The 27,752-nt window shown below is 39.3% G+C and overlaps 1 protein-coding gene across 4 annotated transcripts in view; it reads left to right on the top strand.

Annotated features, from left to right (window-relative positions):
- Positions 1-27,752, top strand: part of LOC140719630 (dyslexia-associated protein KIAA0319-like protein) — a 91,614-nt gene that overhangs the window by 451 nt on the left and 63,411 nt on the right. For 2 of the 4 annotated variants that reach the window (XM_073034378.1, XM_073034375.1), the window contains exons 1-3: positions 536-775; positions 13,350-13,521; positions 23,800-24,515. In XM_073034378.1, coding sequence (XP_072890479.1) covers positions 13,371-13,521; positions 23,800-24,515 — 867 coding nt within the window. In that variant the 5' untranslated portion in view covers positions 536-775; positions 13,350-13,370. Of the gene's footprint in view, positions 1-535; positions 776-1,576; positions 1,598-13,349; positions 13,522-23,799; positions 24,516-27,752 lie in introns of those variants that run through there. The other 2 variants (XM_073034377.1, XM_073034376.1) reach the window with 2 other exon arrangements.

The raw sequence follows: 27,752 nt of genomic DNA, 5'->3' as shown, positions 1-27,752 counted from the left end.
GCTTAAACTGTTCTGGCCCGGTGTTAAGGGCTGGATAACGGGTAGTATTAGAGGGTGTGTAGTATACTTTGTGTTTAGTATTAGAGGGTGGAATTGATCTTAAGCTGTCATATAGCCCAGAGACGTAGCCCTTCTCCCCAGCTGATCCATTCCGGCCAATATTCCCATCTAAGTTAGGTCATTATTCAATGAATTTGACCATGTTTGGCGCATTTTCCTCCAAATATTTCAAATCCATATAGCTCTCCAAGTATCTTTTCGATGTTGTTAATGTACCTGCCTCGACCATTTGCTTTGAAAGCTATTGACCACGCTTGATGAAAAAGTTGCCCCTTGGGTTCTCTTGTCAAATCTCTCGCCTTAAAAGCTATACCCTGGGTTCTCCATTCCCCACCCTAGGAAAGAGACCAGGCAGTATTGAAGGCAGAGATTGAGAGGTTATTGATTTATTAAACAGCTGATGCGTTTCAGAAGCGGATGTCAGACGCGGAAGTGACGCACTGGAGTGTTTTGCGATGCTCCAGTGGATGATCTCCCGTGATCAGAGAGAGAGACGCGCACACAGCAGGGAGGAGAAAGTCAGGCAAATACACACGGGCACGGAGGGAGCGATAGGTACAGACGTGCGCACACCGCTGTGACAAGCAGTTCCATAGACAGTGAGACCAACTCTGTTAAGTGGGGAAGGCACAAAGGGACAGGAAAGAAGACGCAGGGGAAACAGGGTAGAGGGAAAGCGAGAAGAAATAAGACCAAGAGAAGAAGGTGCTGAAAGGTAAGCTTCCCTTAGTTCTCAAAACTGTGTAAGCGGGTGGGAGAGTAAGGGAACGTGACGGCAGGAATAGGGCACCTAGGAAATTTGAAACGGGGGGCCAGTTTCTCACAATTGATGGACATAATGCGATGGAGAGAATGGGGAAGTGAGAGATCGGAGATCCGGGTTCAGGCCCAGCGCATCTGCCGGCAGCGAAATGAGGAGGAGTCTTGATGCAGGTTTGACAGGCGAGCATATTTTAGAGGAATCTAAATTTGATCGGGGTTTGTCGAGGCCGGACGCCAGGTGCCGGTGATGCGGACGGGACTACGTTCTTAACGCCTTAGCCAGATGCATCTTTAATGCAGAGTTGTGCAGCGGTTGTAGAGCGACAAATCATTGTGGCGAGTTTATCAGTCCCTGCAGTCCGAATCCCGAGGCGGCCATATGGTACCGGTATTGTAACCGGAGTTATGAGATAGCAGCGGCCGAGTGGCGGTGTGTTAGACCGACAGGCGCGCACACCCGCTCGTTTATCCGCAAAGTGTTGTTGTAATGCATTTAGTTTTGAGATCTGATTAAATCAATGCGTCAGTTCAGTAATCTGGACTTAATTCTACGAGATACGAAGCCACTGGGGTGAGTATCTTAATATTTGCCGTGATATAGAGTCCTAAGTTTTTATACCTTTCGTGTTCCCGTTTTCCCCAGTGCTTTGCAAACTACAAGTTACAAATGCTCATGCAGGAGAAGGCAGGAATAATTAGCACACTTGATGATCGCCTTGGTTGAGGGATTAATGTTGCAGCTTTCGGTCAACACGAGGAAGAAGTATTAACTGAGGTAATAATAAAAATCAAAATGCTGCAGATTCTAGACATCTATAATAAACACGGACCATACTTGGCGACTTGTGTGAAGAGAGAATCTGAGTTAAGATTCCTGGTCAACGATTTTACGAAGTATAAAATTAAATGTGCTTCATGTTGTAGAAGAGGGAAGAGGCATAGAGAAGAAACATTATGTCTGTAGTAGTGATCAAGGTGGCACAAGTTGTATCGGTCCCGATTGAAAATTATGATTCGGAGTCGCTAATTGTAGAAATCTATCTTAGTGACGTGTAGGGAGAGATACTGGAATGTTTTGGGTAATGGCTGACAGGGTGGAGATAAGTCTCTACCAAAGGAGGTGTAAGGCGCCCCTTCCTTCCACTAGCCTGCAGGTCACCCTTGGGAAGGTGTAGCACCTGCTTAGCGTACCCTACTCTTCTCCCCCCCCAAAAAAAAAATCGGGGTTAGTGAAGCCAAGGGGGCAGGTGGTGGATGGTGGTATGAGAAGCTGCTGCACGTCACACGTCCTGACGCCAGGTAGGAGATCTCTGAAGAGCATTGGTAACGGCTGGGGGGGTCACCTGTCTTGTAAAGACACTGCCCAGAGGAAGGCAATGGCAAACCACTTCCTTAGAGCTTGCCCAGAGCAATTATGGTCATGACCACGATCACCTACGTCATATGACAGGGCACATAATGAATGAATGACTGGAAATTTGAAATGCAAAATGCTGGAGATTTTGGCAGTGTGGGTAACTCCTCTGCCTCAGCAATATGCTGTTCCCTTTGCATTGCACCCCTTTCTGCAACTGGAGGAGATGTCCTTTAGATCTCCTTGCTTCCCACCATCAAAAGATTCACATATTGTACCGATTAGATACTGCTTATATTTCGCAAACTGCATTCATGATGTGTGCGTTATACTGGAAATTTGGTGATCAATTTTGTGTTAGGTGTTGATTTAATAATATACTTAGTGCCCGTTACTTTGGCATTTAAGGCAGTAATGAAGGTCCCACATTTCTGTCAGTATAGAAGTATTCTGCATTGCTGTTTCCTGACCAGTCAGCATTGTTAGCCGTGAGCCGAACCCCCAAACCTGAAGGACCGGTGGACTACTCTTAGTGTGCCCTTTGACCTGTTTGCCGTGGGGATCCTACCAAGAGCCAAAGGACAGGACCCTGACTCCACTCACCAGGTCATTGCGGCAGGCAAACCAACAAACTATACGACAAGGCTGTGGTCCGTTTGGGGGTTTAGTAAGGTAGTAAACCAAAAACAGAGGTCAAAGTGAGCATGGATAACATTGAGCTTCTAGTTGCTCTAATCCTTCACCCCATTTCTATTTTGATCAATACACTTGGCCTCCTATATTGCTGCAACAAAGCCTAATGCAAGCTTTAGGAACAGTTTATTTTCTTCCAACTTGGTATATTACTGCTCAGAGAACTTAACTGAAGTTCTTAAATGCAATGTTTTTTAGACTTTCCAGTCAACACGTTAGAACTAGCCAGTTTTGATTAAAGGTTACCCTGAAATGTTGGATTCTCCCTCTTTGATGCTTTGGTATCTGAGGATTTCCAACAATTAGTTTTTTTTATCACTGATATATTGCAATGAGATCTGCAATCTCAGTCTCAAGATTTGAAGTGAGTTCACTGATGGATCAACTTTTCCACCAAATCTGACTTAGTTACTCTGTATTCATTGTAGAAATTTAAATATTATTAAAGAAAACTTATCTTTATAGCATTGCTTTTGAAAGCTGCTTGCATTATTTGCTTTAACTGAAACGTAATGAATTTTAAATTGAAACAGTTGATGGGTGGAATATTTAAAGGGACTTTTTCATATATGCACAATACACTCTTACATTTCATCAGTGAATCCATATCAAATAACCAGTCCTCTTGCCTTTTGGAGTTCTTTTTGTATTTTAAGATAGAGCACTCTGCAAGACATGGTTGCATTGGAACAACTACAGTACTGTGGAAAAGTCTTAGATATATATATATATAGCTAGCCAGGGTGCCCAAGACTTCTGCACAGTACAGTAGTAATTTTGTGTATTGCACTGTTCTACTGCCACAAAAAAAAACACATTTCATTCATGTGTGAGTGATGATAAACCTGATTCTGGTAAAGAGTCTGTTTTGTGGACTGAGTGTGGGAAGGGGGCAGGGAGAGAGTAATCATGGTTGGGAAAATAGGAAGAGAGAGTGGTGGAAGTTGGAAGCTCAGAGAGACATTCTGTAATGATCAATAAAGCAATTGTTTGGAAATCAGATGAGCTTGCCTGGTGTCTCAGGGCTGTGTGTGTCTGCAACCACACTGTCCGCCCCTGCCCATGGCATCCTTCTCTGCCACCTGCCCCACACCCCTCCCATGGTGCTCCACCCTTGTCATTCCCAACATCCTTTGCTCCCGCCAGATTTACAAACTCACTCTCCACTCCATGTTGACAAATACAGTACTGTGCAAAAGTCTTAGGCACCCGAGCGCACGGTCTATCTAATACCATAAACCTAAGACTTTTGCACAAAATTATATTGGTGATAAGATTTTTTTAAATTAATTGAACCATTTATAACATGTAGAAAGTTTAAACATTTATAACATTTTAGAAAGTTTTCTATAAGCACATGATCCAGGATATTTTCATTTTGTCCTATTTAAACAAGAAGCGTGTAAATCAAAAGGTAGTGTGGTATGGACAAGCTTTACCAGTAATGTTTAGTATTGATATTAAATTTAATGTGGATAATTTATTATCAGTATGTCTGTATATTTTAAGTAGAAGTGATGACTACTCATCTGTCACTACTGCTGCTGTGATCTCTGGTCGTTTGTCCGTTCCATTGAATTATGCATTATGTTAAAAGAGCAAGGTAGAAGATTTAAATCAAAATTTTCAGGGGTCCATTTAAAACAAGTTAGAAATGAGCTTTTTTTTCTGTTATATTGTGGATTTTGGGCACAGCATTGCTATATATCTGTCATGATAGGAAAGGTGAAAAACAATGTACTTTTATTAACATTTAACGTTTAAGAGTTTAATGTTGATTTTCTGGAGTAAGAATTTTTATTTTCTGGTCATTTCAATTCCCTTCTATGGAAGTATGGTTGAAATCTTAACTCAGTGTAGTTGCAAGAGCAAGTGAATTAGCATCAGGCCTCACACTTGGCCCCTCAAGCCTGTTCTGCTATTGAATAAGATCCTGGTTGATTTTTTTTTTAATATATTCCCATCTCAAAATGTTTGCCTCATTAACAACTGTGCCTCAAAAAAGTTTGCTTCCAATACTATGTAAAGGAAAACTGTTCCAAGAATTTGCTCCAAGTTAAAATATTTTATTTCCAACTGTCTTAAATAGATAATCTTTTGCTTTTTAACCATATCCACTTGCAACAGGAAACATTTTCTCCACGGTTCTTGTATGTAGCAAGTTAATGAGGAATTGTCGCAAAACTTTAAGAACAGTTTTGGTATGAGTTCCAGTAGGGACAGTCAGAGGATGACTTTTAATTTGAAGATTATGGTATCTAGAAGCAGCATTACTATGTAGTGCTGCAAATTTTAATATAACCATATAACCATATAACAATCACAGCACGGAAACAGGCCATTCCGGCCCTCCTAGTCCGTGCCGAACTCTTAATCTCACCTAGTCCCACCTACCCGCACTCAGCCCATAACCCTCCACTCCTTTCCTGTCCATATACCTATCCAATTTTACCTTAAATGACACAACTGAACTGGCCTCTCCTACTTCTACAGGAAGCTCATTCCACACAGCTATCACTCTCTGAGTAAAGAAATACCCCCTCGTGTTTCCCTTAAACTTTTGCCCCCTAACTCTCAAATCATGTCCTCTCGTTTGAATCTCCCCTACTCTCAATGGAAACAGCCTATTCACGTCAACTCTATCTATCCCTCTCAACATTTTAAATACCTCGATCAAATCCCCCCTCAACCTTCTACGCTCCAATGAATAGAGACCTAACTTGTTCAACCTTTCTCTGTAACTTAAGTGCTGAAACCCAGGTAACATCCTAGTAAATCGTCTCTGCACTCTCTCTAATTTATTGATATCTTTCCTATAATTCGGTGACCAGAACTGTACACAATATTCCAAATTTGGCCTTACCAATGCCTTGTACAATTTTAACATTACATCCCAACTTCTGTACTCAATGCTCTGATTTATAAAGGCCAGCGTTCCAAAAGCCTTCTTCACCACCCTATCTACATGAGACTCCACCTTCAAGGAACTATGCACTGTTATTCCTAGATCTCTCTGTTCCACTGCATTCCTCAATGCCCTACCATTTACCCTGTATGTTCTATTTGGATTATTCCTGCCAAAATGTAGAACCTCACACTTCTCAGCATTAAACTCCATCTGCCAACGTTCAGCCCATTCTTCTAACCGGCATAAATCTCCCTGCAAGCTTTGAAAACCCACCTCATTATCCACAACACCTCCTACCTTAGTATCATCAGCATACTTACTAATCCAATTTACCACCCCATCATCCAGATCATTTATGTATATTACAAACAACATTGGGCCCAAAACAGATCCCTGAGGCACCCCGCTAGTCACCGGCCTCCATCCCGATAAACAATTATCCACCACTACTCTCTGGCATCTCCCATCTAGCCACTGTTGAATCCATTTTATTACTCCAGCATTAATACCTAACGACTGAACCTTCTTAACTAACCTTCCATGTGGAACTTTGTCAAAGGCGGAGTTTGTGTGGAGTTTGCTATCACTAAGGAGGAAGCACTTGGGAAGCTGAAAGGTCTGAAGGTAGATAAGTCACTTGGACCAGATGAACTATAACCAAAGGTTCTGAAAGTGGGAGCTAAAGAGATAATGGAGGCATTGGTAGTGATCTTTCAAGAATCACTAGATTGTGTAATGCTTCCAGAGTACTAGAAAATTACAAATGTCACTCCACTCTTTAACAAGGGAGGGAGGGAAAAGATAAAAAATTATACTGTAGGCTAGTTAGCCTGACTTCACTGGTTGGGTTCACTGTGGAGTTTGCTGATGTGAATTTTTTTTATCATGACATTTCGTTATTGAAGCTTATGGAATGCGCATGGCTTTGTTTCCTTTGTATTTGGGGAAGATAGAAGGCAAATCTATGATGACAATTATAAATTGAATTAGGAATACATGGGGAATGATATAAAAGACGATGAAACTTTTTACGGGCAATTTTTGGTGTGAAGTTGGGAGATGGAATGTTTTATAGAGCATTGAAAGGATAGACTGGTTAAATTCTTATTCAGAATATTCTTTTAAGTTTGCCCTGCTCCACACTGAGAATTTATTTATCATCCTCAGTTGTCATTAATTCACCATAAGACATAGGAGACTTCGGCCATTCAGCCCATCAAGTCTTTTCTGCCATTCAATCATGACTGTTTCATTTTTCCTCTAAATCCTATTTTCCTGCCTTCTCCCTGTATGCTTCTCCCTGTATTACCTTTACTAATCAAGAACTTATCAACTTCCACTTTAAATATACACTATGATGGCCTCTGCAGCCATCTGTGGCAATAAATTCCCCAGATTCGCCACCCACTGGCTAAAGAATTGCCCTTCATCTGTGTTTTAAAGGCACATCCTTCTTTTCTGTGAGACAGTGCCCTCTGGTACTAGAGAAATATCTTCTCCATATCCACTCTATTTCGGACTTTCCATATATGCTCCATTTCAATGAGATTTCCCCCCCCCCGCCCCCAATTCTTCTAAACTCCAGAGAGTCCAGGTCCAGACAGGCAAATGCTCCCCAATCATTTCTGGGATCATTTTTGTAAACCAACTCCAGACTCTCTCCAATACCAGCACCCCATTCTTAGATATGGGGCCCAGAACTGCTTAAGTTACTCAAAATGTAGTCTGACCAATGCCTCATATAGCCTTGTTTTTTCTTTAGTCTAACCCTCTAGAAACGGGTGTCAATGTTTTCCTCATTACTGACTCATCTGTAAGTTGACCATTAGGGAAACCTGCACGAGGACTCCCAGTCCTTTTCACCTCTGATTTCTGAATTCACTTCCTGTTTAGAAAATAGTCTGTGCCTTTACTCCTTCTACCAATCACTCCCCTATCCTAATCTGTCCAAGTCCTTCTGCAGAGTCCCTGCAATTTCAATACTACCTGCCACTACGCCTATCATCTGCAAACTTGGTCATAAAACCACCAATTTCATCATCCAGATCGTTTACATATACTGTAACATGTAGCAGACCCAACACAGACCCTTGAGGAACACCTTGAGTCACTGGCAGCCAACCAGAAAAGGCACCCTTTATTCCCACTCTTTACCTCTTGCCAGTCAGCAATCTTCTATCCATGCTAGTATCTTTCCTATAATACCTTGGGCTCTTATCTTGTTAAGCAGCCACAATTGCGGCAGCTTGTCAAAGGCCTTTTGAAAATTCATGTAAACAACATCCACAGACTCCCCTTTGTCTATTCTGTCTGTTATTTCCTCAAATAATTCCAACAGATTAATCAGGCAAGATTTCCCGTAAAGGAAACCATGCTGACTTTGGCCTACTTTGTCATGTGCCTCAAAGTACCCTGAAACCTGTTCCATAATAATGAACTCCAATATATACCCAACCAGTGAAGTCAGGCTAACTAGCCTACAGTATAATTTTTTATCTTTTCCCTCCCTCCCTTGTTAAAGAGTGGAGTGACATTTGTAATTTTCTAGTCCTCTGGAAGCATTACACAATCTAGTGATTCTTGAAAGATCACTACCAATGCCTCCATTATCTCTTTAGCTCCCACTTTCAGAACCTTAGGTTATAGTTCATCTGGTCCAAGTGACTTATCTACCTTCAGACCTTTCAGCTTCCCAAGTGCTTCCTCCTTAGTGATAGCATTTACACTCAATTCTGCCCCCAGACCACTTGAATAGCTGCTGGTGTCTTCTAAGTGAAGGCAGGCAGAATTCATTTTGTCTGTCATTTCTATGTTCCCCTGTTTCTCTGTTCTCATTTACCACCTCTCCAGTGGTACAATGTCTACTCTTGTCTCTTTTACTTTTGATGTGTCTAAAAAAAATTCATAACCTTTTTTTATATTATTGGCTACCTTGCCTTCACATTTCATCCTTTCTCTCCTTAATGCTTTTTAGTTGCCTTCTGTTGAGTTTCAAAGGCTTCCCAATCCTCTAGCTTCCTGCTAGATTTTGCTATACTTTCTCTTTGCTTTTCCTTTGTCTTTGACTTCCCTTGTCAGCCATGGTTGTCTCATCCTCCATTATTTTTCTTTGGGATGAGCTGCTAGTTGTCCTACTAAAATTACATGTTGTAATTTGCTAATTGCACCATGTTGTAGGAACATTAATAGTTTGTTTAGAATTGTTAGGAGTGAATGTGGTCTACTGAGGTTCCGATGACGTCAAGCTGAGCCTTGTGAGTCAGATTCCCAAAGCTAAAAGTGCATTCTCTAAAGAAAACTATGATATCAAAGAGTTTATTTTGCAAAATGATTCAAAATGTGCATAGTAACCTTTGCATTATGTCTTTTTCATAGCAAGTTGCTAAAATAACATCTAATGCAATTTATTATGAATGGTTAATTGATTGTCAATAAATTTAAGATGATAATAATTGAATCCTGTGAGCAGGTACTCTGCTATTTAAACAATGGTGAATCTATGCCTTGTGAAGTGGAATAAAGCAGTGTAAAACTTCAATTCAAATCATGTAATTCAGTTGACAGAACCAGTCATGCATTGCTCTCCTTCGTAATCCTAGCTGCTGGCAATATGGCATTAACCAAAAGCAATATTTAATAAATTCAGTGTATGAATTTCACTTGCACATATTTTTCCCGTAACATTAGCTTGTGCTACATCTCCAGAACAAAGGGCTGTCAGAATTAGATTATGTTAATAAACAGAGCTTGAATTGGTAACCAAAAGTATAAATGTATCACTTGTGCTTTAACTAACAGAGAGGTTTTCACTCTGTGGCTTTTCATTGTTCATTGGTATCCTGGCTCCTTCCACTTGTCTAAATGTGACAGCTGATATTTTATGTTTGAAGAAGCTAACCTTTCACTGTAATACTGAAATATTTCTGCTCCTTTGCCACTTTATTTCTCAAGAAGTTTCTAATATTTTCAAATAATTCTGTCAACTTAATTTCCAATTCTGTTGGAATATTTGCAGGAGTTATATCCATGTGCAGAATTTTGATTATGTCATGTGCCAAGTCACAGATGTTGTGTTAGTCTAGAAGTTTTCAAAGCTTTCTAGGCCAAGTCCCAGTCTAGTATTTTTATTTCTCTTTTATTTCTCAGTACCTATTGATTTTGATAATGACTAACAAAATGTGTATAACTTTACTTCAGAGTTATGATTAAAAAAAATCTCATTGTTTTCAAATTCTACCATGTTTTGGCCATTCTACTTGTCCCTGTATTTTCTTCCCCAATTTCTGACCTCGCATTTAAAATTTTAATTGATCCATTTTTAATAGCTGCGCTGCCACGTACCCTGGTATATTTACGTAATGTTTATATTCTTTGCAGTTCTGCTGTAAAGCAGCTTATGAATATAAGGTATTTGATAAATGGAAACTTTGTTACTGTGACTCTCCTAATGTGGTGTAGGATTAAGTTAATTAAAAGGCAGACAACAAGAGAATTATCAATGTGTAAAACAGCCTTGAGGGCGTTTTTAAAAAAAAATCTTAAAGGCTTCTTTTTTTTCAAACTAAGTATGCTTTTTCTCTTGGAAATTAGACTGTTTGTGAAAACCTGCAGTTTCCAACTTTGGAAGATTTTAAAAATACCTTTGGAATTGGTGCACTTTCCATGTTTGTGACTGAGTGGTCCAGTGTTATTGCTACCCTTTCTACAACTTATTTTTGCACTATATAGCACGGTTTATTCTAGAGTTATAGAGCTATAGAAAGGTACAGTACAGAAACAGGCCCTTTGGCCCATCTAGTCTGTGCTGAACCATTTAAATTGCCAACCCATTGACATGCAGCAGGACCAAGCCTTTCATGCTCCTAACATCCGAGGACCTATCCAAACTTGTCTTAAATGTTGAAATAGAGCTCGCATGCAGCACATGTGCTGGCAGATCGTTCCACATTGTCACGACCCTCTGAGTGAAGGAGTTGCCCCTCATATTTCCCTTAAACTTTTCTCCTTTCACTCTTAACCCGATCTCAGTGGAAAAAGTTTGCTTGCATTTATCCTATCTATACCCCTCATAATTTTGTATACCTCTATCAAATCTCCTCTCAATCTTCTATGCTCCACGGAATAAAGTCCTAACCTGTTCAGTCATCGCTTATAACTCAGGTCCTGCAGACCTGGCAACAGCCTTGTAAATTTTCTCTGTACTCTTTCAACATTGTTAACATCTTTATTGCAGGTAGATGACCAAATCTGCACACAATACACATGCTCGGTCTCACCAACATCTTATACAACTTCAACATAACATCCCATCTCCTGTATTCAGTACTTTGATTTATGAAGCCAAAAGTGCCAAAAACTTTCTTTACAACTCAATCCATCTGAAATATATTTTTAAAGCTTTTAATAAATGTTTTTGTTTGTGAGAATTGCCTCTTGTCTAATGATGCTCAAAATGAATGGAGGAGTTAGGTTGATGGAATGCTTAGAGAGCCAACATAGACTGGATAGGTTGAATCGCAGCCTTCTGTGTTGTAAAAACATATAACAAAAAAGAATGTACACTTGACAATGCTGGTCATATTACTAATGTAGGGAGCATGGCAACTCAAACAAATGCAGGAAGCTCCACAAATAGCACTGACATAAATGATCAGATCAGATGATTTTAACCTCCTCTGTTTGATGAATAGTTATTTTGACGGGGGCTGCGTAAACTCACTATGCTTCCATGGATAAGAAAGTGTTTGAGGCTTCAGAAATCAGTTCGCTTTATATTTTTCAGACATGTCATGGAACATTATGGGCAGTTTAATTGGTGAGAAATCCTCTTTAATAACTTCAAATATTTTTCTACTCTGCATAATTGGGTTGCCGTTTGCACTGAAACTTTTCAGTGGTTTGCATTGTTAGCTAACATTAAAGATTTATCAGTAATATAAAAAGGAGGGGGGAATAAGGCTAACATAGCTATGAATGTGAATACTCATTTATAACACTAGCCAGCAGAGATTTTGCTTCCCGAGTACTTTTGAGTGTACCTTATGGAATTTTGGGCTGCTGATCATGAAAGTCACCTTGAAGTTTCCCTATCACACACCAATTTTTTGAAATCACCTATAATTATGATTTCAGTTCATAATTCAAGTCAATTAAAATGTTGCTTAAAATGTATGCAGAGAAGTTTTCTATCTTGTCCAGGCTTACCTGGGCATGCTTAGGCAGGGCAGATGCTGCATGGCAGGACAGGTTTTAGAAAGGCTATAAATTTCTGTGAAAGCTTTTGATATCTGAGACAGACATTTCCCAGAATAACTGATGCCAAGATAAAGGAAGGCATTTTCATTGGTCCACAAATCAAATAGGTCATCAATGACAAACAATCTGAAGAACTTCCAGTGGGACTGGAAAAAATCACATGGAAGGTATTCAAGGATGTTGTGCATTTTTACTTGGCAACTACAGAACACCAAACTATGTGCAGCAAGTTGACAACATGCTTCAAGCATGCAAAACCACGAAGTGCAAAACGTCACTAAAGATCCATTTTCTGCATTCCCATTTAGACATCTTCCCTGCAAATGTTGGCGCTGTCAGTGACGAGCATGGTGAAAGTTTTTACCAGGACATTGCGGTCATGGAGAAATAATATCAGGACAACTGGAATCCATCAATGCTGGCTGATTATTGTTGGACACTTAGGCGAGAAGCCTCAGACACAGAGTACAAATGAAAATCACCAACAGGACATTTTTTAGCTTAGTTGAACTATTGCAAAGCGTCAGCACCGTTATGCAATTAAACACATTATATTCAATAAAAGTTAACTTCTTGGTTTTTCAAATTCCTATGAGATACAAGGAGTCTGAATTTATATTTGTGTTCAACTTCTTCAAGCAGTCTATCATAAACAAAAAAATAAAAAATTCTGTGGAAGCAACACTATCGAAAAAATTTGTTGTCCAGTGTAATTCATTTGCGGAATATCCCATTGTTCTCTCATTTGTGCATTGAATCCAGGGTAATGCATTCTTTGATTTGTTACTAATGTCACAGTCAACATAACGTTACTTCAAATACAATCTAAGCATTCTTACTACGGATAAGAAATCTTTCTGTTCCCTTCTGTAATAATAATGTAGTGCTTTCAATTGCAACAGCAAAACCTTTAATTTTATATATGGGTAATATTTAAAATGGCTAGTCCAATTGAAATATTTCCTTTAGTATGACTGAATATATTTCGCTTTTTGTGGTAAAGATGCCTGCCGATGTTGTATGGCGTCTTCACCAGACTTCGAGGCAAGTGATCCAGGGTCAAATCTGGCTAGCTTCTTGCGCGCTTTCCATCTGTGCTGGCTTGAGCATCAAGCTGACAACTCGGCCTTGTTTTTAAAAAAACGGTTACAAATGCTAAAAGAAATGGCAGGGTTGCCCCTGGATGCATCGCAAGGCGCGGAAAGGAACAATAACTGTGGTAAAGGTCAATTTCAGGAACAGTTGATTGAACATGAATTTTCAGCTTTGATATCAGTTGTTCGACAGCACAAATAATGTGATCTGTGCTCTGTGCAGGTAATCGTTGTCTTCAGTGATATGGTGACCATGAACAGGAGCCTAGAAGATTTTCCTCTCCCTGCGATGTCTTCTCTAATACCTTGGATGTTCGTTAGGCGGATGTGTGTTTCAAAGCTGAAGGACCTGTTGTATATTTTCTTCTATCTGTGCACATTGAGTTCGTTTACAAGTAAGTCACACCATCTGATCTCAACGTAGATATTTCAAGTTATTGCAAGCAGCTTTACGCTGAAAGACTTAATCCAGTTCATAGTCAGTGAATTAATTGATTTATTTGACAAACACCACTTCCTCATATTTTAACAGTGTATCAACCTGTAATAGGTTCTCTTGATAGCACCTTATATCTTGTGTACATATTTTCAGATGCCATCTGTTGAATGTTTGACGAAAGACTGGTTATTGACATTTTAAGGTAGTGGTTCCCAAACTTTTTTATGCTATGGAGCCTTGCCATTAACTGAGTGGTCTGTGGATACCACATTGCGAACTCCTGCTTTAAGGAGATGTTAATACCGACTTTTTTTTCCCAGAACAAATATGCATAGTCCTACTTTTTCCCATATTCACTGAATGAAAGTGTTTTATGTACAGCTACATATTTTCATGTGCTGCTTTCATCAATCTTTTTGAGCTGCTTTTGCAACACTGGTTAACTTAACTGTATGATTGAACCTGAAATGATTCGTATGAATCCTGGTCTAAAGCCCTGAGCCACTCATAATCTTTTTCGTCTCCCAGAGAAGTGAAAATTGCTGACTTTTCCTGAACCACATCTAAATCTTAACTGTTATGAGGACACTTAAAGGGAGTGCACCACCATAGACACATCGTTCTTGAGTGCATAATTCAAATGTATCATACAGTTTAAAAACCCGGATAATCTGCATCTGTTTATTCAGAAATCCTGACTCGCTCATCAGACCTGAGTGAGAGCCAGGAGTCCTGAGTTCAAGTTCTGGTTATGTGACCAGAACTGAGGCCCCCCCCCCGTGTGCAGCTGAGGCTGGGCTCTCATCCAGCTGCCCTGGGCGTGCTGCTGGGATCGGGGTGCGGAGAGCCGGGCGTCAGGGCAGTGAGTAGATTTGTGTCTGGAGCTGGGGTACAGAGTGCCTGCATGTTTCCTATTCCTTTCATCTTGACTGGGTTCATGGAGAATGTATCTGGCTACTTGCAGTATGTTCTCTTTATAAAAGAAATAGATGAAATTAAAGTGTGTTTGAATATCTGCAGTATTTATTGATTGAGATACAGTGAGGAATCAGCCCTTTGAGCCTTGCTGCCCAGCAATCCCCCGATTTAATCCTCGCCCAATCACGGGACAATTTACAATGGCTTATTAACCTAACAACCAGTGCGTCTTTGGACTGTGGGAGGAAACCCTGTGGTCACAAAGAATGTACAAATTCCTTACAGGCAGCGGTGGGAATTGAACCCAGGTCGCCTGTGCTGTAAAGCGTTGAGCTAACCTCAATGCTACCGTGCCAGCCCAGAATAACATTGAGTTGTCCTGAAAATTGGCTGATCTGGCACTATCAATGTATAAAGGCTGGCATGATATCAGTTTTACTCTACTAGTAATAGCAAAATACATTTGTGGTAGAAATGACATTTAAGTCAACCATACGTGTAGTTTGGACTTTAATTGTTTAATTATGTTCAAAGGTTGGATTTATAATGAATGTGTCATATTTTTAATCTGTCCTGGAATATGGATGCCATTGGCGATGTTTAATACTCATTATTAATTGTCTTTAACTACACAGCTGTATATTAAGCATATTCATCCATTTAGCACAAAAAAGTGTCACTCAGTGGAAACATTATGTGTATAATTATTGCACTAGAATTTGATCTTGCTTCACCAATCTGTAATTGTATGTAAATACATCACCACTCAAAATACAAAGTCATTCTCTCAATTTAATAATTGAGGAACGTTTAAGTTTATAATTTTAAACATTTGAAGAATGCTGAAAAATTAGTGTTAGGATTGTGCTTTATGCAAATAGCCAATAAATAATCATGCACTTTTGATCAACGTGCGTTGTAAGACTTCGTTTTCATTTTTCATGCTACTCTCATTAAATAAAAGGATGGACTAGATGTTGTGTTACTTGGCATGGAAATTCTACTTGCAGCAAGAAGTGAGCATTGCAGACAATAGCCATCTTTTAGTGCAATGCAGAAGCAAGGAACATAATGAAAGTTGGGTGTGGTACTCACCAATGAGTTTAGGGACAGGTCATAATATCCTGAACAAAGAGGCCAAATGCATTTTGTATCTAGACAGTTGGCTTTTGAAAGTCTTCATTGAAGAAGTGGTTTACGGCTTTTAATTGTAATTAATAATGTTTGTGATTAACTTTTAAGAGTAGTTTTAAGATTTAAATTAAAAATGTTAAACTTTTGGAAGCATTTGGGCATTCAAAAGCGTTTTTTTTTAAAAGAAAGTCTTTTGTAACTTTAGCCAGCCGGTGGTGTAGTGGCATCCACATTGGACTTCGAGACAAGTGGCCCTGGGTTTGATCCGGCTGTCTCCCTGCACACATTCTATCTGGGTTGAGCGTCGAGCTAGCACCTCGGCCTCGTAAAAAAAAAACAGATGCTAAAGAAACGGCAGGATTGCTGCCTGATTCGCCACAAGGTGCAGAAAGAAACAGAATTTATAACATGAGCTGTCAGAAAGACTACAAAATAGTCAATAGGCAAGGTTTTTATGTTGGCAGCCTGCTGATTAACTTGCATGAAGGCAATGGCAGTCCTACTTGGAAAGAATTAGCAGCTATGTGACTGCAAAAGACAAGATGCCAGCTGAATTCGGTGAAGTCCACATAATGGTTACTTGTAGATTATTTGCCTTGAGCACATTCCTAACACCAAACCATACAATACACAAGCTTTTGTCTACGTTCTAGTGCACAGTCTCCCACTCGCACTAGAGCATTGTAATCGTCAGTTGCTACTATGAATTTTAATGAGTACGGAAACATGAGTTTTATTCTTTTATAATGTCAATAATATCGAAATGAGTGAATCATGCATGCTCAGTTTGCTAATCATTCTTGACGTGTATAATATTATCTGCTGAATACCAGCTGTCACATCGTGGCTTGTTTCGGTACATAGTCCACAAGATTACTCTTGGTTAAATTTTCGGCATAAGTCTTATAATAGCACCCATTGTTTCAAATTTGGCTTTTATGTATTTTTAATATAGCTAAAAGAATTGTGAATTTGGACATGTTTCATTGAGGATCAAAAAGCACTGTTTTGTAAATAGTAGCTGCATCCACACTGCATCTATTAAATTTAAAACATTCCCAAATATAGTGAAATCTCTTCCACTTAAATTGCTAGAATGTTTCTGCTTCTCTTTAGTTCCACAAACTTTATTGATGGTAAATCAGTGAAATATCCATTTGTGAAATAATAAAGAAATGGCAAGACATCTTTTACATCAGGCAGTATTGGCTAGTCCTGATTAGTCTGGTTTTAATATTTTTCTTAAATATTGCCTTGTTTAAAATTAAATTAATTTAATCTTTATTTTTATGTTTTTAATTCTTCACTCACACTTTTTTTTCCCTCAGAAGTATATTTGCAAGGATTTATTTGTTTGCTGATAGAACTTTATCTGAGCTGAAGCAGGCTGTCGTTTTAATTCGTACAGAAGCAATCCTTCACAATTGTTTCCTGGCATTTTGCTATCAATATGTATGGCTGTTTAAGTGTTAAATGTCACAGAACAATTGCAGACTATGATAATTTCTAACCAAACCAGTCAAGCACTGTAGTTTATTCATGTCATCCAACACCGCGAGGATATTTGCTGAGCTGAAAAGCGCACTGAGAGGTAAGATATGCTGAACATGTATAACTGGGCAGATGCTCATTGGCCATTAAAATAACGCAAAATCAGTAATGTATTACAACTACACAACAAGATGCTCTTGAATTAAATGGAAAAGTACTGGATGGTTAGAGACAAAACTCAAAAGTAAAAAGAATTTTTTAAATCATAGCAATGATGAGCTGTCCTCTTTGGCTTCTGAGTACACCTGAGGCTTTTTGACATTTTCCTGTTAAGGGAAACAGGATCTACCCTGTCATTCCCCTTGAGTATCAATTAGATTGCCTCCTTCTTCAAAGCCCCACAATGTATGGGAACCCATTTCTCTCCAGCAGCCTGTGGACCATATCTTAAAATAAAGTCACTCAGCAGGGATGTAGGGGGCATCTGGATATGAGGGTGCTCTGAGGTGTGTGTTGTGAGGTCAAAAGTTCTGGAAGAAAGATTTATGAGATCAAGAGGTATGGCTGTGCAGGATACTCCCTTGTAAGGAATGGATTGGTTAATTGTGGAAACTACAAGTGAGAGCCAATTGCAGGGTTGTAGCAATTTGTAATTTATTGACCAATATTGGTGTTCCCGCCTCATCCGGAGTACTAACCTGACCAATCGTTCCACTATTCACTGCAAGGCGAAGGGTAGCAAGTAGTAAAATGATATACAATACCTGTATGGTTGAGGTGATCAATAATATTACAAGTCCAAATGACTGTATAGTGAATGAGATAAATAAAAAGAGAAACATTTTCAAATGATGTAGTTTGGATATTGGTGTAGTGGAGGAATGGAAAATGTAAACATATTCTAAGTAAAGGAAGTTAAAATTAGACTTTAATTATGTGATTGGTATTTTATTTTCAAGTTTCCAGCATCTGTACAATTTACTTCTCTATGCTTAGTGTATTGATATTTGTAGTCACTGTACTGTATGTCTGTACTTTAGAGAAGCCTGCAGTTGTTGAAATCCCTATGCTTTTCAATCTGCCTGCTGCTCTCACTTGCAGGAGTAGTAAATACAGTCTTTTTAAAAAAAAAACACACACATGGGGCTTGGAAAACCCTGATTCTAAAGTGAGCATCGAGATGCGATAGATAGATATCAGTAACAGTAGACTGGAGTGCTCCTGCAGCTAAGGAACTAGTATGTCCTTATGAACAACTGCACCACCCAATACTTGAAGTCGTAGGAAATGTGGACCTCAGTGAAGACAAAATTCAGTTTATCTGTTGGCTCTTTAAATAAATCTGACTTCTGGGAAAAGAGGTTAAGGAAAACTGGTTCTTCTGCAAATAAACAAGAACCTTTTCTCAGACAAATGAAGTTAAATTACACTGGATATTTGAGACATGATGATCTTGAAGATATTAAAGACAAATTTAATTACCTTTTAAGTTTCTCAGGTTTTTAAAATCTTTTCACCATCATAGTTTAAATATTAGGGTCTTAAGTTTTGAAAGAATAATCAATTTTAGGTGATTTTGACTAGTTCATCAATAACCTTTTGGATAAGAGCTGAGAAATTTGAAATAGTTCTGCTCTTCTATGAAGGAGTAACAGATAATGCAATTTCTTGCTCTCCATTGGATGTTTTCTCTGCTAAGAGTAAGTTCAAAATGGTCATGGAAAGTACAGAGGAAGAATTGTTTAATTTAGCAGCACTAGCTGTTGGGTCACTGTTACTGTGATTGACCATGCCAGTTAAAGCACACCTGCTTCTCCTACATTGTAGCTGGAGTTAATGCCTTGAGCTCACCTGGAATCAAGAATGGTGCTGCTTTCAGGGCAGTCTCAACAACAAAGATGAGTTGCTTTCATCTTGTTTCTTTTAGAATGAAACCAGTGCACGTTCTTTCGTGGTTCGGGGTGTAGCTGCTAGGCAGATGGGTGGTGGGATAGCATATCAAGAAATAGTAAGTACGAGAAGGTCTGCAGATGCCGGAAATCCAAAGCAAAGCACCTAAAATGCTGAAGGAACTCAGCAAGCCAGGCAACATCTATGGAAATGAGTAAACAGTTGGTGTTTCAGACTGAAACCCTTCTTCAGGACTGGAACGGAAGGGGGAAGGCACCAGAATAAAAAGATAGGGGAAAGGGAAGGAGGTTAGCTGGAAGGTGATAGTTGGAGTCAGGCAGGTAGGTAAGATAAAAGGTTGTAATCTGTTGGGAGAGAAGAGTGGACCATGGGAGAAAATGGAAGGAGGAAGGGACCTGGGGGGAGATGATCGGCGGGCGAGAAGAAGTAAGAGGTCAGAGTGGGGAATAGAAGAAGAGGGAAGGAGGAGGGAATTTTTTAACCGGATGGAGAAATCGATATTCATGCCATCCGGGTGGAGACTCCTCAGATGAATAGAAGGTGTTTCTTCCACTGTTTATTTAGGTATTGCATTACACTCCCTGGCAGTTTGAGGTTCTTAACACTTCCTCAAATGGGTCTTCTTGACTTGGAGTGATTATGGCCCAATGATTCTTTAGTACAACAAGAATATTTACAAGGGGGCTATTGGAACAGTTTTTGAATCTTTTTCTTTGTCCACCTGCTCCTCTCCCCAGTGTCAACGTGCGTGTTTTGGGAATTTGTTGTTGGACATGTAAATGATTTGGTCTGAGGCAATACGTGCAAAATGCTGGAGTAGAACAGTCCTGTGCAAAAATTGTAGCAAAGGCGCCCTAGCAATATTTATCTGCCCAAGACCTTTGCACAGTAGTGTACATTCTGAAGTTTATGATATAGGGTTCAAAATGGACCTAGGGGGAATGTTATCATTGTGGTCTATTTTGGGATCTGTCTTGTTTAATCTAGTGTATTTGAAAAACTGCAAGTACAATGGTTAAACTTGTAGATGATGCAAATTAAGTGAATAGTTTAATTCCATTGTTGAGCAAGATAAACCTCATGAGCATTTATTTGGAATCAGATGGTTAAGTGACAGATGAACTGCAATGTAGAGGTACTTCATTGAAGGGGAAAATGCCAAAAGGGCCTGAAATGAATAGGACATGCAAGGTAAGTGGAGGATTAAATTGTAGTCCTGATTGACACGTTGCAAGTAGTAAGTGGTTGAGGAAATAAATCTAGTGGAACATTTTTGAAGGATCTGTGTCAAATTCAAATACTGAGGTTATCCTGCAACTTCAAAAATGATTAGCATAGCCACAAATTGAATATTTCATATAGTTCTAATCGTCATAATTCAAAAAGAATATTCCAGCCACGGAAATGATACCAAAGAGAACAGCCAGTGTGATTGAGGAGACGGCAGGATTGGAATGTGAGATTTTTCTGATTGAGAAATTGACAGAGGAGAGGTGATGTAATTGTTATTTTGCCTTGCCCAGAACAGTAGAACTAGAGGGCACAGAACTTGAAATGACCTTGGAGGTGACTTAGAATTTATTCATTCTTAAATTGACTTTAGGTCCATCTTTTCTGCCTGCTCCTGAGTCTCCATGGCAACAGTGGTAGATAGGAGGTCCTACTGAATGGCTTTATTCTTTTCATGTAGATGTAAAATGTTTAATACTCCAAGCTAACTATCTAAAACACAGCTGTACTTTAATAAAATATGACAGCCCTTTACAACATGGATATACAACCCAGTTTTAATACATCTTCCAGCCACCACTTTTCAGCCAATGCTTGTTTAAAAACACAAAGGTCATTCCAGGCCATTGAACATTGCATCTTAGAATAAATGAGTACTGTTTGTACTTTTTGTTCTCTGCATCAAATAATCAACTGGAAATGCCAGTGAAAGATCAGTAGCCAAAATTACCTTTTTTATTTGTTGAGCAGACACCTAGCAAGCTGTCCTCAAAAAGTAATAAAACATTATAGGGTAGTCAGCATATTTGGTAGAGCATGTTCTATTGTGACGCAGGTAGAGGTTAGAAGAAGATTACCTATTTGCTGCTTATGGAACAGTGGTACTGCAGGGTGTTGAAAAGTGAAGGAAAATTGCAAGTAAAAAGTGTGATATGATGTATGCTAATACTGGTATTTATTACCAATTTGTAATTGCCCTGGCAATGAAGATGTCCAGATTTTTATGTATCAGATTGAGTACGGATGACTGATTTCCTTCCTTGAAAGACACTGGTAAACCAGGTAAGTTAAGCAGCAATTTGATAGTTTGAGTTAGAATTACAAAGACGAGATGTTTTTAAATTCAAGATTTTATTATTTATTGATTTTTAGATTCATCAGCTGCACATGTTAGAACCATTCACTTACTACTTGCAACTTGTCAATCAGGACTACAATTTAATCCTCCACTTACTTTGCAGGAACTATTCATTTCAGGACCTTTTGGCATTTTCCCCTTCAATGAAGTACCTCTACATTGCAGTTCATCTGTCACTTAACCATCCTCTGATTGGTTTTCCACCCTCCCCCTACCTTCTTTATAGGGCCCCTGCCCCCTCCTTCTTTAGTCCTGACGAAGGGTCTCGACCAAAAACGTTGACTGCTTCTTTCAACGTATGCTGCCCGACCTGCTGAGTTCATCCAGCTTTTTTGTACGTCTTGATTTGACCACAGTATCTGCAGTATACTTTGTGTTTAGAACCATGTTTGTTAGTCCAGTAACTTTATTCCAGTATGTTCCTATTGTTCTTGGGTCCAGAGCTTGTGGGGTTAGAGTGCATCTGTTCCCTCTGCTTGTATTCCCAAACCTAGACAATTATTTCAGGACACAAACTAGCTTGTAAGAGTCCTAAATCTGGTGCTTACTTTGGAAATTTGCACGTTATGGATAAGTCATGATGGATTGGCAGTGTTCTTCAATTTAGCTGCTGGAGGGTCTGCAGAAACACTATTTACACAAGTCAATGCAGGGAGGAAATAAGGCCTATTCATTGTCTATTTCTGTACTGCTGCCACCAAAAATAATCTAGTTTCATGGAGTATGTGATATGGGTCTCTATTGTGGACTAACAATGGGAAGAGGATGTTGAGAGGAGGGGAATCAATGTTGGGAAAAGGGGAAGGGAGCAGGAAGCACTAGGGAGATTCTACAAATATCAATAAACCCTTTGTTTGGAATCAAATTACCTTCCCTGGTGTCTCAGGGCTGGGTGTGTCTGCAACCATGCCACCCCTCCCAACCCTGGCACTCCTTCTCTGCCATCTGTCCCACACCACTCCTGTGGTGATCTACCCTCGCCATTCCTAACATCCTTTGCTCCCACCAGATTTACAAACTTGCCCTTTGCTCCACGTTGACGAAGACAGTACTGTAGAGAGAGAGAGAGAGAGAGAGAATTAAAAAAAGCTGCAAGTAAAAGTTTGTGAACCCTTTGCAATTACTTGGTTTTCTGCATTAATTACTCATAAAATGTGGTCTGATCTTCATCTAAATCACAATAATAGACAAATACGATCTGCCTAATCTAATAACACAGAAATAATTGTACTTTTCCTAGTCCTCTGAAAGTTGTTTTGATAGAGACATGGTGCATATAAACAAATCTTTCTTGAGGCTCTCTCTGTAACCTGACTTTGTGTGTCTTTTTTTTTATAGGGCAGAGCACTTCTACAACCCACACCTCCCTTCTCATCTCACTGATTAGAACACCTGACTCCAAATGGCTTTTGTAGAAGGCATTATTACCCCAGAGGTTTATGTACTTTTTGAAGCCAGACTCTGATTGTTTAAGTGGTGTACTCAGCATTGACGAGAAGTAGTACAATGGTTTGCATGGTAATAGTTTAGGCAGATTGTGTTTGTCTATTTTTGTGACAGCTAATGAAGATCAGACCACATTTTTATGAGTAATTAATGCAGAAAACCAGCTAATTGCAGAAGGGTTCACAATATTTTTTCTGACAACAGTATGTATATACACACACAATATTATAACATATAGTGTAGGTTGGGCTATTTCTGGTCACCTCACTTGTTAAAGTTATTGGAAAGGAAGATGAAAGATTTACCTAAGCAGCTATGAAGTTACACTTGAGAAAGCAAGTGATCCCACTTGAAGGAAAAATAGATGTATACATAATCATTACTGGTTCAGGTACCATTTCCCTATTTCACCTGTTCCCATTAACAGCTGTTTCCAGAGATGTTGGAGCTGGGGGAAGAAACCAATTTGCGACTTTGATTAAATGATATAAAGAGGATAGAAGAAATTTTTATTTACAGAGAATAGTTATCTAGAATTCACAGCCTGGAGGGGTGGTGGAACAGGAATCAATCCAAACTTTCAACTGCTTGAAGGGAAATAAAAGACTGAGGTTAGAGCAGAGCCATAACTCCAGTGGGATTGCTCTACCAGTAGCTGGTACAAATCAACAGTCAAAACAGTCCTTCTGCTCATAACGATCCTATAATTCAGTGAACTCCAGCAGTAAATATGGTGTTCCCTTGCTCTTCTGTCAGCTTGTAGTAAATTCACTGAACTACTGGGCTGAGTTTGGTGGTCAGATTTTTTGGACCTTTGTGTGTTTCAGAATGAGTACTTGGGGTCTCTGAATTAGCCTTGCTTTGATTTAAAATTTCGGGGGAAGGGAAGCTGACATGGCAGACAAAGCTTAAAGGAATCTATCGCCTCTCGCAATTAACACTTTCTGCTTGTGTTCTCTAACGTAGGTGCAAGTGCAATGAACTGTTGGACAGCCGCAAATCAAAGAGGGATGCTTGTGCAAAACAAACAGGGAGGTCAGTTCGTGGCAGAAGCCAGTACTATTCAGTCGTGCAGAGATGCCTGCTGTCGGAGATGCCACTGTAATGTGGCATGGCTACTGGAAGGGAAGTGTTACCTTTTGGACTGCAGACTACAAGGGAGCTGCTTGCTTAACCTAACAGACAGTTCTAACTCTACCCTATTATTTATTTCTAAACTCCTGCCTTGTGGGGATTCACAGAGTTCCATGCACAGAATAATAAAAGAGAACCCTCTAGCCCAGGCTAGAACTCCTAATTTAACCAGAGTTAACAGAACACCAATTACAGGCCAATTATCTGGACATTATTTGGTAGCAAAGAGAAGGAACATATTTACCAGGTCAAGACGTGAGCTACCCACACCCTCTGACAGTCCTGTGAAGATTCGACAAATTGAAGATGCTGTTTCAAAACAGACACAAACACCACTGCCCATTGGTGGCAACAAGAATTTAAATCCATCCAAAAATGTAAAACAGCAAAGCACTAGCAACTTAAAATCACAACAAAATGCAGAAGAAACACCATCTCATAAAAAAAGCCTCAAGGAAAATAATAACACTGTGACTGACCAAGGAACTGAACAAACTGCTCCCCTCTTACAGCGGAACTTAATCCCGCAGCAGTCTCTTCATTCTGAGGTAAGTCTTCAACATTTTAGTGAAACCTATCATCTAGACTTGCTTGCCAAATTTTAAAAAATGCCCGAGAGTTTACTGTGTGATTATATTTGACATTTTGAGTTGAATTAAAAGGTGATGGCCATTAATGAATATACTAGCACGGCTTTTAAATCTTCACTTGGGCTGGGTTGGGTGATTCATCACAATGGAACATCGTTGTACACAAGTCACTGTGTAAATAATGTTCATTTGCAGCATTGCAGTGGTAGCAGAGTCTAAACTTTAGAGCAGGGGTTCCCAACCTGGGGTCAATGGACCCCTTAATGGTATTGGTCCATGGCATAAAAAGAGATTGGGAACCCCTGATCTGGAGGAAGGATTCCCTTCTGAGATTAGAACAATAATTGAGTGTTATACTACTCAGCATGTTAACCTTTAACCTTTTTAATTAAGAGCTTTCTTTAGCAAAATATAATCATTATTAATTTGATGATCAGAGTCATAGAATATACAGCATGGAAGTAGCACCTTCAGCACAACTGGTCCAAACCCATCTTAGCATCTTCCCTACTAGTCCCAAGTTGCCCAGAAGTCCCTCCATCCTCCAAATTCTTCCCCTCCATATACCTATCCAATTGCTTCATAAATCAGACCTACTTAGACCACTTCCTCGGGCAGCTCATCCCAAGTACTCATCATACTCTGTTTAAAGAAGTTACCTCTCATGTCTCTTTTCTCTTCCCTCTTGTACCTGTACTCTCTAGTTTTGAACGGCCCAATGGACCATCCACCATATCCATACCCCTCATGATTTTATGAGCTTCTGAAAGGTCACCTCTCATTCCCTTGCACTTCAGGAAGTAAAGTTCCAACGTGGCCAAACTGTCCCTTTACCTTGGGGCCCCTTAGTTCAGGCAGCTTCCTTTACACCCTCTCCAATCTGAAATGTCTTTTCTGTAACAATGTGACAAAACTCTACACAATATTTCCAAGTGCGGCCTCACCAACGACTTGCATATCTGAAATATAACATCCCTATTTCTAAACTCAGCGCCCTGACCATCAAAGGCCTGTGTGCTAAAAATATCTTCACTTCTGTTTACTTGTACGCCTGCTTTCAGTGAACCACCCACTTGTACTCCCAGGTCCCTCTGTTCCACAACATTTGTTGGCATCCATTCACTATACAAGTCCTACCCTAGCTTGTCGGTCCTTAACGCATCACCTTGCACTTGCCTGAGCTGAAATATATTTGCCATTCATCAGCCCATCTCCCTAACAGATGAAAATCTCCTTGCAACGTGATCTCATTTTGTTTGAAATGATGGCTCATTATTGAAGTACCAAATGAGATGCACAGGGGTGGAGAAGGAACACTGCACTAGACAGGATAAGAAATGTCTGCCAACTAGCTACAGAGCTATAATGTAATTGAGTCGTCAAATGGCCTCTGAAATGCTTTCTGAAAATGGCAACAGTAAAACTCAATATTTACTTGAATATTTAATGTAGGGTGTGGTACTCGAAGCAAAGGATCTCCACATATTGAACTAAACTGAAGTACACTCAGATGCTCCTTTATTAGGTATAAAATGGCCACTGAGTGTATTTCTGTGTTTGTGGTCTTTTGCTGCTATACTCCATGCACTTCAAGATTCGATGTGTTGTGCATTTAGTGATGTTCTTCTGCACACCACTGTTGTAATACATGGTTATTTGAGCTACTGTTGCCTTCCTGTCAACTTGAACCAGTCTGGCCATTTTCGTGCCCCCTTCCATTAACAAGGTGTTTTCGCCCACGGAACTGCTGCTCACTGGATGTTTTGTTTCTCAAGCCATCCTCTGTAAATTCTAGAGACCGTGTGTGAAAATCCCAGGGGATCAGGAGTTTCTGAGATGCCCAAACCATCTCATCTGGCAACAACAATCATTCCATGGTCAAAGTCATTTAGATCACATTTCTTCCCTATTCTGATGTTTAGTCTGAACAACAGCTGAACCTCTTGACCATGTCTGCATGCTTTTATGCATTGAGTTGCTGCCACAAGATTGACTGATATTTGCATTAATGAGCAGATATACAGGTGTATCCAATAAAGTTGTAAATGAGTGTATATTTTGAATCAAACCTTTTGCTTGTATGTGAACATATTAATTGGTATCTATATAAATGCCTGATATATTTGGTGAGATGTTGACTTTTCACTTCGTTAACCGCAAAAGTGACTTGAATAATAAAACAGGTAATTTGCATCAGTTAAACAATTGGCTAATCACTCAAAAGAGGAGGAACCTTTTGGATGCTCAATTCAATTAGAATACAATATTTTTTTCTAAGCCGACATGAGTTGAAAATTAATATTATTAATTACACTGCTGTGCTAATCTTAATTTTAATCTTTAAACTTATAAGCTATGTTATTCAACAAACTAATTTAAATGGTATTTTGTTTTTGACATTTTTTGCTTAATTGTAATTGTATTTTGTCATTGTATTTGTTGCTTAATGTAAAATGCACCAGGAATAGCTGAACGGTGATTAATCTGCATTTGGTGACCATACACTTCGTAAAATGTTTCTAGCCTAGTACCTCATTTAATAGGTTTTTAACTGTGGCTCATACATTTTCATGCTTTTTTTTCAAAAGAAGCTATATTTGGAAAATGTCACAAGATTAAGCTACATCTGTGAAGAAAGAAATAAATTCATGTTTCAGGTCAATGATCTGATTTAGGATGAAAGCTTAAACCTTTCCCTGCTTAAGTAGTTGCTGTCTGTCTTCAGAACACTTTTGATTTCAGATTTTTAGCATAAATAACTTTATACTCATTGTCTTTATTGTCCCCTGTAATTTTCCATTTTATAAACCCACATTGGTCATTTAAATTATGTTTGCACCTTACTGGATTAGAGCATTTTCATAATTTATTTTGCAGATAAGTTGTCAAACTGAATTCTCCATGAGTTTTGAAAAAGAACTCTATCTTGGAGTAAAAAAATTAACGGTCAGGTTAAGAATGCCATTCTTGTTCTGGGTAAGAGGAGAAGAGTTGAAAACACCTGCATCAAAACTAAGACAGGTGTGCCCATGTCAGCTTTTATGGAGTGGAAGTTGAGGATGAAGGAAAATGTGCGGCATATATCAGTGGGGAAAGACTAAATGAAATAAATGAGATGGAAATGGAATCAATACAAGAATCAGTGTGGCGGCTGGGGTTGGAATGTGTGACCAAAGTGCTTGGGGAAGCCTGCGG

Source organism: Hemitrygon akajei, chromosome 32 (assembly GCF_048418815.1).
Source record: "Hemitrygon akajei chromosome 32, sHemAka1.3, whole genome shotgun sequence".
NCBI classification, from domain to species: domain Eukaryota; kingdom Metazoa; phylum Chordata; class Chondrichthyes; order Myliobatiformes; family Dasyatidae; genus Hemitrygon; species Hemitrygon akajei.
Note: the sequence above shows the minus strand (reverse complement) of the source record. Positions and strands in the feature narration are given on the sequence as shown.